Source organism: Trachurus trachurus (assembly GCF_905171665.1).
Source record: "Trachurus trachurus genome assembly, chromosome: 23".
NCBI classification, from domain to species: domain Eukaryota; kingdom Metazoa; phylum Chordata; class Actinopteri; order Carangiformes; family Carangidae; genus Trachurus; species Trachurus trachurus.
This window is the reverse complement of record NC_139912.1, coordinates 1119421-1129420: the sequence shown is the minus strand read 5'-3', so window position 1 is coordinate 1129420 and position 10000 is coordinate 1119421. Positions and strand designations below refer to the sequence as shown.

The following is a 10000-nucleotide window of genomic DNA, read 5'->3' as shown; positions in this document are numbered from 1 at the left end:
CCTCCTCCTCTTCCTCCCCCTCCTCTTCCTCAGCACCAGTTTCCTCCGTGCGATGCAGAGCGACGTCACTTGATGCTGCAGACGAACACACACCGTGATGACGTGAACACAGAGAACAGCTTTAACCCTTTAACAGCAACTCACTCTCTCACAGGAGATGAACGTCTCAAGTCTGCTGCTCTGATCTGTGGTTAATCTGTTAGATTTTTATTATTATTTATTATTATTCATGTTATTTTTATTTATTTATTTGACCTTCTGTCTTGGTCGTGTCTCATTTTTAAGTTTCAGCTTTGATTTTCTTCTTTTTTTTCATCCTTTTTCTCTCCAGCTCATCGACTCTGACCTTCACTGTCCTGTAGGAAAACTGCTGTTTAAATAAAGTTTGATTGATTGACACAGACAGGTGAGTGACAGGTGACACCTGAGGATGAGCCTGCCACACACACACACACACACGGCAGGACTCGCAGCTTCACACACACACACACACACACACACACACACACACACACACACCCTGCTGATAAAAATGGAGATGCAGCAGCGAACTCCTCACGCGCCTCTCTCACCTCTGAACGGTTGCTAGGCAACACAGTTCCTGACTGGGTAACAGGAGAGACGACGACGACGACGATGATGATGATGACGATGACGATGATGATGATGATGATGATGATGATGATGATGATGATGATGATGAGGGGCAGAAATAAATAAAAACCTGAGTCTGACTTTATAACAACACACGAGACGTTCAAGGACATCAGGCTCATTAATTATTCATCCAGTGACTGTACACAAATAAACACACACACACACACACACACACACACACACACACACACACACACACACACACACACACCACATCCCAGACTCTGAGTCCAGCTGTGACCAGATGTTTTGTATCACAACCATCATTAATATTTAATAAATGTTAATGTGTCGTTTTATCAGGCTGCAACTGACGGGGATTATTGATTATTGATTTGTGGGTTAATTAGTTAGTTAATAATAATTAATAAGTAGGTTTTATATATACGAGACACAGCTGGAAAAGGTTCAGTACGTAGTGTCACCTAGATGTGGACGTGTTTTAAGATTATTCTACAAATAAATACATTTCCTAAACAACACTGAACATTTATGACCTGGTTTCTATGAGTTCTTTAATAAAATATGACCTGAACGAGCAGAGAGAGAGAAAATAGACTAATAGAGAAAGAAAGAAAGACAGAAAGAGAAACTGTTTTTATTATTATTATTAATTCAGGATCTTTCATTTTTCTATGTTAATTTGTCTTTCTTTCTTTTCTATTTTTTATATTATGAATTTTTGTATTACCGTATCTTCTTACTTTGAAGACCACCGCTGTTGTTGTTTTTGTAGTTTTTTACATAGGGGAGGTATTTTTATCAACCTGTTTTGGCTTCTACCTAATTGTGTAAATGTTTATGCAGGTTATATAATGTGCAAATACAAAAACTAAAACTAAACTAAAGAAAGAAAGAAAAACAGAAAGAAAGAAAGAGAAACAGAAAGAAAGAAAGAAAAAGAGAAAGAAAGACAAAAAGAGAAAGAAAGACAGAAATAGAGAGAAAGAAAGAAAGAAAAAGAGAAAGAAAGCAAGAAATAGAGAGAAAAAGAAAGAAAGAAAGAAAGAAAGAAAGAAAGAAAGAAAGAAAGAAAGAAAGAAAGAAATTAATAAAGACATAAAGAAAGAAAAAGAAAGATGTGTCGCCCTCTCGCGGCCACTTCCGGCTTCACAGTTCAGGTCGAATCAGCTGATGAGAAACCGAGGAGGAAAACAAGTGGGTTTATAAAAGATATAAAATAATAATAAAGAAAAGAAGGAAGGGGAAACTCTACGTAAGTACGTCACCTGCGTCATTCACGTCAATCCTCACGGCTGCTCTTTATTTTGTTTTAATTATTTCCATCGGTATAAATTGTTGATGTGAGTCTGTTTCCTCGTGTCGAATCAGCTGCTCTCAGATCAGATCTTAGTAAATCATCGGTTCATGTGTTTCACAACCGGCGCACAGAGGTTAGAAGTTCTCTGGTTAAACTACCGCTGCTGCTACCGGGAGCTGACCGCAGTTACCGGGAGTTACCGGGAGGAACCGGAGGCTGCAGGGACTCATCTGGACCGGACCGGGACCGGGACCGGGTAACGGTGAGCTAACTGTGTGTGTGCAGGGTCACGTTAACCTCATCGTGTAACGTTAAAGTGAATTAAATCAGCTGTTTATTTATTATCCATCTGGTTTTATCAATTATCCTATTATTGAAACCATATGGTTTGGTGATGAGTTAAAGGGACAGTTCAACATTTAGTCAGATCCTCCTCTCACCATAACCCCTATAGTCACAGCAGGAGGTTCATCATCACCTTTAAAGAGATAGTTCACCCAAAAATTCAAATTTCTCTCATGACCTCCTCCCCCTCATGTGGACTAAGGGCTGGGAGAAGTTTCAGAGTCCTCCGTGGCTTCTCTGAGTTACAGGGGGTCTCGGCGTAGCAGTGCATGTCCATATGACGGTTGTCAATGGATACCAACTATCTTCGTATAAAAGACACACCAAAAAACATCCAGATACCTCCATGCTGCTCGTCTGTAATGTCCCTCTTGTATTGAAGCCCCAACATGAGAAATTGTTCCGAAAAAAATTAAATAAGTCTATATTTTAAGCTTGTTTTGTAGCGGAAGCTCCCAGTGCCTCAGTTCACTGCTCTTCCTGGTCCGTCCAAATCTCGCGCGATTTGCATTGACACCAGTGCAAATCTCGCGGACGCAAGATTTTTCTTAAAGGGACAAGGAGGAGTTTTGAAAAGCGAAGTGTTTTCTCACTACATTTATGAGCCTCTGCACCGTGAAATTCTTTGACCGGTGCAAGACAGACTCATGTTTTCATTCATCAAGAATTAAAGTCAGAGGTTGGAAGACGATCACATACCGTCGTAGTTCCCACCATAAACGGAGATTCGGCGGCGTTATTCTCATGACTCGCCACGAAACCGAAAGTAAAGAAACGCTGGTCGGCTCGCCCAGCATTTCCACCACCACTAATAATAACAAAATAACCATAGAGACAAAACCATAGATTTATCTAAAATGGACCATTAACAAGTGGTAACGTAGATTCATCCACATTAATATCAGACTTTTTTATAACCAAATAGAAACTCCTCGTTGTCCCTTTAAGAAGGTTTTGTGGATCTGGCGCCAGGTCCTGACTGGTCCCTGTCTGTCTCTCTGACCTCTGACCTCTGACCTCTGCAGGTGATGATGATGATGTCGTGGCTGCGTCTCGTTGGAGGACGAAGGCTCCTGACGTGTCCGTCCTCAGAGTCGGTTCTGGTCCGGTTCTGTGGACGTTTCCCTCCTCCTCGTCCTCCTCCTCGTCCTCAGCAGCAGTTCCTGTCTCAGAAACGGTCCTAATCTTCTTTCTTTCTTTCCTTCTACCCCCATTCTTCTGTCTTTTTACCTACTTTTTATTTCTTTCTCTGTCTCTTTCTACTGTTCTTTCTTTCCTTCTACCCCCTTTCTCTGTCTTTTTACCTACTTTTTCTTTCTTTCTCGCTATCTCTTTGTTTGTTTCTTACTACCCCCTTTCTCTGTCTTTTTCTTTCTTTCTTTCTACCCCCATTCTTCTGCCTATTTACTTACTTTTTCTTTCTTTCTCTGTCTCTTTCTACTGTTCTTTCTTTCTTACTACCCCCATTCTTCTGTCTTTTTCTTTCTTTCTTCCCCCATTCTTCTGTCTTTTTCTTTCTTTCTTCCCCCATTCTTCTGCCTATTCACTTACTTTTTTCCTTTTTTCTTACTACCCCCATTCTTCTGTCTTTTTCTTTCTTTCTTCCCCCATTCTTCTGCCTATTTACTTACTTTTTTTCCTTTTTTCTTTCTTCCCCCATTCTTTTGCCTATTTACTTACTTTTTCTTTCTTTCTCTCTGTCTCTTTCTACTGTTCTTTCTTTCTCACTACCCCCTTTCTCTGTCTTTTTTTCTTTCTTTCTCTCTGTCTCTTTCTACTGTTCTTTCTTTCTCACTACCCCCTTTCTCTGTCTTTTTTTCTTTCTTTCTCTCTGTCTCTTTCTACTGTTCTTTCTTTCTTACTACCCCCTTTCTCTGTCTTTTTCTTTCTTTCTTTCTCTCTACCCCCATTCTTCTGTCTTTTTACTTACTTTTTTCCTTTCTTTCTACCCCCTTTCTCTGTCTTTTTCCTTCTTTCTTTCTTTCTTTCTACCCCCATTCTTCTGTCTTTTTACTTTCTTTCTACCCCTCTCTCTATGTAAATGCAAAGATTTACATATAAAAATTAATTTAAAAAAAATATGAACATGTATGAATGTAAAAAGTAAAAACAAGAGGTGTATCTCATTCAGCCAGTGTAGTAGCTACTGTGATCCCACACTGATTTGAACATTTGAAAATTCCAGGTCCTCGTCCTCGTCGTCGGACTCGTCGGCGCGGTTGAAGCTGCGGACGCGGCTGCTGGTGACGCTGCTGTTCGGCGGCAGCATCGTGTCCGCGTGGCTCTACGTCTACTCTGAGAAGCAGCAGCGGCTCAGGGAGCAGCGGCTGCAGCAGCTGCAGCGCGCCGCTCTGGGCCGCGGGGACTTCCGGCTGCTGGACCACGGCGGCCGGCGGCGGACCAAGCAGGACTTCCTGGGCCGCTGGGTGCTGCTGTACTTCGGCTTCACCCACTGCCCCGACATCTGCCCCGAGGAGCTGGACAAGCTGAGCGCCGTGGTGACGCAGCTGGACCGCGACGCCGCGCTGCCGCTCGTCCAGCCGCTCTTCATCACCGTCGACCCGGAGCGAGACGACGCCGCGGCGCTGGAGAGATACGTCAAGGTCGGTTCAGTTGAAACAACTCTGATACAACTCTCCTTCCTTCTTTCTTTCTTTCTTTCTTTCTTTCTTTCTATACCCATTCTTCTGACCGACCTTCGATACGTCAAGGTCGGTTCAGTTGGTCCAACTCTGATACAACTCTCCTTCTTTCTTTCTTTCTTTCTTTCTTTCTCTCTTTCTTTCTTTCTTTCTACCCCCATTCTTCTGACCGACCTTCGATACGTCAAGGTCGGTTCTGTTGGTCCAACTCTGATCCAACTCTGTCTTTCTTTCTTTCTTTCTTTCTTTCTTTCTTTCTTTCTTTCTTTCTTTCTTTCTACCACTCCCTCTTCTTTCCATCTACCCTGTTTCTCTGTCTTTCTTTCTTTCCATCTACCCCTCTCTCTGTCTTTCTTTCTTTTCATCTACCACTCTCTCTGTCTTTCTTTCTTTCCATCAACCACTCTCTCTGTCTTTCTGACCGCGACGACGCTGCTGCGCTGGCGCGATACGTCAAGGTCGGTTCTGTTCATCCAACTCTGATCCAACACAGCCAGAATACAACTCATCCATAACAACAGCGTTGTAAACACATCTATCCCCCTCTCTCTGTCTCTTTCCATCTACCCTGTTTCTGTCTTTTTCTTTCATTCTTTCTTTCTTTCTTTCTTTCTACCCCTCCCTCTGCCTTTCTTTCTTTCTTTCTTTCTTTCCATCTACCCTGTTTCTCTGTCTTTTCTTTCTTTCCATCTACCCTGTTTCTGTCTTTTTCTTTCTTTCTTTCTTTCTTTCTTTCTTTCTTTCTTTCTTTCTTTCTTTCTTTCTTTCTTTCTACCCCTCTCTCTGTCTTTCCATCTACCCTGTTTCTCTGTCTTTTCTTTCTTTCTTTCTTTCTTTCTTTCTTTCTTTCTACCCCGCTCTCTGTCTTTCTTTCTACCCCTCTGTCTATCTTTCTTTCCATCTACCCTGTTTCTGTCTTTTTCTTTATTTCCTTCTTTCTTTGTTTCTTTCTTTCTACCCCTCTCTCTCTGTCTCTTTCTACTGTTCTTTCTTTCTCTCTATCTCTTTCTTTGTTTCTTTCATTCTACCCTGTTTCTCTGTCTTTTTCTTTCTTTCTACCCCCTTTGTCTTTTTACTTCTTTCTTTCTTTCTTTCTTTCTTTCTTTCTTTCTACCCACCCCTCTCTCTCTGTCTCTTTCTACTGTTCTTTCTTTCTTTCTTTCTTACTACCCCTCTGCCTTTTTACTTACTTTTTTCTTTCTTTCTCTCTATCTCTTTCTTTGTTTCTTTCTTTCTTACTACCCCCTTTCTCTGCCTTTTTACTTTCTTTCTTTCTCTCTGTCTCTTTCCTTTTTTCTTTCTTTCTTACTACCCCCTTTCTCCACCTTTTTACTTCTTTCTTTCTTTCTTTCTTTCTTTCTTTCTTTCTTTCTTTCTTCCTTACTTTCTTTCTACCCCTCTCTCTATGTAAATAGAGTTAATTAAAAATTAATTTAAAAAAATATTAGAAATGTGAAAACAAGAGGTGTATCTCATGCAGCCAGTGTAGTAGCTACTATGATCCAACACTGATTTTGAGTCAATTGATCACATGACCTGTTAGCTACTGAGCTAAAATGCTAATATTTGAGCTACATAATAACCTGTATAAATTAAATGAATAATAATTGCAGGACTTCCACCCCCGTCTGATCGGGCTGACCGGCACGGCGGAGGAGGTGAAGGAGGCGGGGCGCGACTACCGTGTGTACGCGGCCGCGGGGCCGAAGGACGAGGACGGGGACTACATCGTGGACCACACGGTCCTCATCTACCTGATCAGTCCGGACGGGCTCTTCCTGGACTACTACAACAGAACCAAGGACCAGGGCCAGATCGCAGACAGCGTCCGCAGACACATGCAGACCTACGTCACGCCGCCGCTCTGACCTCTGACCTCTGACCTACGTCACACCGCCGCTCTGACCTCTGACCTCTGGAGGAACTCGCTGGACTGAACTTAGACCTTTAATAGACATTATAAAACGTAAAGGTGAAATCCTGCGATCTGATTGGTTGTTAACCGTGGTATAATGAGCATAATATACCACGGCTACTATTCTAAAGCCTTATCACAGCGTAGGATATCACTCCGCCTCAGGCACGTAGCTATGACTGGTATGAATGGAAGTTGTTGTCATCTGATCATTGAATTGACATGTTGAAGGTGAACTTTCACCTCCAGAGGGTTAACAATGGTAGAGGGGACTGAGCAGTGACAGAGGAAAAGACCAGATGCAGAGCTACTAGGAGCTAACGTCTGGAGAGCTGGGACTAGTTTTTTCACAGTGAGGCTATTTTATTGAATAATATGTATTTCTGGTTGAATAAAACTACATGAAATTGATTGTGTATCCCTCTTTCATATTGTCATTATTGGTAACTGTTTTATAAAAGCAATATATCACTCCAGTCCGTGGTCTATGCTCATTATACCACGGCCCCCTTTCTCTGTCTTTTTACTTCTTTCTTTCCATCTACCCTGTTCCTGTCTTTTTCTTTCTTTCTTTCTACCCCCTTTGTCTTTTTACTTTTCTTTCTACCCCCATTCTTCTGTCTTTTTACTTACTTTTTCTTTCTTTCTACCCCTCTCTGTCTCTTTCTACTGTTCTTCCTTTCTTTCTCTCTATCTCTTTCTTTCTTTCTTTCTACCCCCTTTCTCTGTCTTTTTACTTCTTTCTTTCTTTCCATCTACCCTGTTTCTGTCTTTTTCTTTCTTTCTTTCTTTTTCTTTCTATCTACCCTGTTTCTGTCTTTTTCTTTCTTTCCTTCTTTCTTTTCTTTCTTTCTACCCCTCTCTCTGTCTCTTTCTACTGTTCTTTCTTTCTCTATATCTCTTTCTTTGTTTCTTTCTTTCTACCCCCTTTCTGTCTTTTTACTTCTTTCTTTCCATCTACCCTGTTTCTGTCTTTTTCTTTCTTTCTACCCCCTTTGTCTTTTTACTTTTCTTTCTACCCCCATTCTTCTGTCTTTTTACTTACTTTTTTCTTTCTTTCTACCCTTCTCTCTGTCTCTTTCTACTGTTCTTCCTTTCTTTCTCTCTATCTATTTCTTTGTTTCTTTCTTACTACCCCCTTTCTCTGCCTTTTTCCTTCCTGTTGATCCAACACAGCCTGAATAAAACTCATCCATGCGTTTCCTCTACATGAAAAACAACCTGGTTGAGAATTATTGTTGCATCATCGATGTGCCGCTAAAAGCTTTTTTAAAGGGATAGTTCACCCAAAATTGAAATTTCTCATTTCTCATCATTCATTCATTTCATCATTTCTCATGATCTCCTCCCCCTCATGTGGACTAAGGGCTGGGAGAAGTTTCAGAGTCCTCCGTGGCTTCTCTGAGTTACAGGGGGTCTCGGCGTAGCAGTGCATGTCCATATGACGGTTGCAAATGGATACCAACTGTCTTCGTAACAAAAAGACACACCAAAAAACATCCAGATACCTCCATGCTGCTCGTATGTAATGTCCCTCTTGTATTGAAGCCCCGAAATGAGAAATTGTCCAGAAAAAAATTAAATAAGTCTATATTTCAAGCTTGTTTTGTAGCAGAAGCTTCTCGAAGCTCCTCTTCCCAGTTCGTCCAAATTGGTTGATGAGAGAAGCAATGTTGTTGTTAAAAGTGAAAATGGGCGGGCTCGCGAAGGTGCGATGACGCGAATTTACACAAAATATCGCATATCTCGCGTTTGGTCGCGCGTCAAAACTCGAGCGAGAAAAAAGCGTTCCTCGTGTTTGGTGGGAACCCCCTTGTAGGTGTTCCCACCAAACACGATGAAATAAACGAAGACACGATGGTCCCGTCGCCCAAAAAAAAGCGTGTGTATTGCGTCGCAAAGAAAAAGCACGTGTACCGCGTCGCCCGGCGCAAATTCGCGCCTAATAGCGTCTTTGCGTTACGGCCTTTCACACCGCGGACGTAATGAATAAACGGCATGTGGCGGTGAGAAGGAACAACATAGAACAGGACCAGTGTGGCGTTGTTTCCTCTTTCCACCGACTGCTCCACTCTCTCTTACTTACACCCAACTACTGTTATTGGTGCGTTGAGCCCAGAGAATTGTGGGATTTGTAGTTTTTGAACGATCGCAGGTTGTAATCTTTCTTTTTTGTGATTTTCCCGGTTCGCACATGTATTTTTTTTAGGGGCAAATGCGAGTGAAATGCTCGCCCAGACTCGCAAGACTTGAACACAATAATTCAGTAAATTTAAGACATTTTAAGGCCTAAAATTTAGATTTTCAAATTTTAGACTTTTTAAGACCCCGCGGATACCCCGTAAAATCCTATTGGACACAAGCTGTGTTTGTCAGAGAAGGAAACCCTAACCCCTAAAAGCAGCACATCAGTGCAGCTGCTTTCAAAGAGTTCATTCTCACCAACAAGAGTTAAAAGCTCCTTACATTCATTTAGAAACAATTAGACTCATTCATTGATGTGAAAAATAAGACATTTACTCTGACTCTTACTTAAACCAACACTAAGGAACTTTTCAACCTTCATATAATATTTTCATAACTTTTGTGATGGTACATCGACTTAGAACAGGTTGAATGACACCTCTGTCATGGCCTGAGGGGGTCTGTATCATTATTACGAGAATAAAGTCGTACATTTCCTACGAGAAAGAATTCATAACATTACGAGAGTAAAGTCGTAAATTTACGAATTTATTGTCGAAGTTCGTGATTTTTTTTATTTGTCAATGTGGCCCTAATACTCCGTCGTACTGTCTAAACTAAAGGCACATCCCATAAAATATTTTGTTGTTTTCACCTGTAACAGTGTGTGTGTGTGTGTGTGTGTGTGTGTGTGTGTGTGTGTTGTTGTTGCTAAGCGACAGGAGGCTCAGTCACAGTCAAACAGACTTTTATTGAGTTGATTGTAGCTGTGAAGCTTCAAAGTGCTGCCAGATTAACAAAGTGCTCAAACTAAAACTAAAACTAAAACTAAAACTAAAACTAAAACAAAACGTTACAGGAGCTTCAGTTTGGTCCAAAAACAACTAACACACAAAAAAACACACAAAGAAACACACAAACACACAAACAGTGTCTTTTCTATACAACAGTAAAAAGCTGCAGCTGCTCAACGTTCTGTACAAAAATACATCCCAC

The 10000-nt window shown here is 41.4% G+C and overlaps 2 protein-coding genes across 2 annotated transcripts in view; one reads left to right on the top strand and one right to left on the bottom strand.

The window, feature by feature from the left end:
* sco2 (synthesis of cytochrome C oxidase 2) overlaps positions 1 to 6814 on the top strand; it is a gene marked incomplete at its 5' end in the record, with an annotated part of 9152 nt that extends 2338 nt beyond the window's left edge. The window contains 4 exons of the mRNA XM_083999299.1: positions 1990 to 2174; positions 3289 to 3440; positions 4449 to 4866; positions 6519 to 6814. Of these exons, the coding sequence (XP_083855425.1) occupies positions 1990 to 2174; positions 3289 to 3440; positions 4449 to 4866; positions 6519 to 6773 (1010 nt within the window). The 3' untranslated portion in view covers positions 6774 to 6814. The remainder of the gene's footprint in view (positions 1 to 1989; positions 2175 to 3288; positions 3441 to 4448; positions 4867 to 6518) is intronic.
* A 2927-nt stretch (positions 6815 to 9741) lies between these two features.
* crebl2 (cAMP responsive element binding protein-like 2) overlaps positions 9742 to 10000 on the bottom strand; it is a 6878-nt gene continuing 6619 nt past the window's right edge. Inside the window, exon 3 of the mRNA XM_083999169.1 lies at positions 9742 to 10000. This exon is cut by the window's right edge and continues 1310 nt beyond it. The gene's annotated coding sequence lies outside the window, so the exon portion shown is untranslated.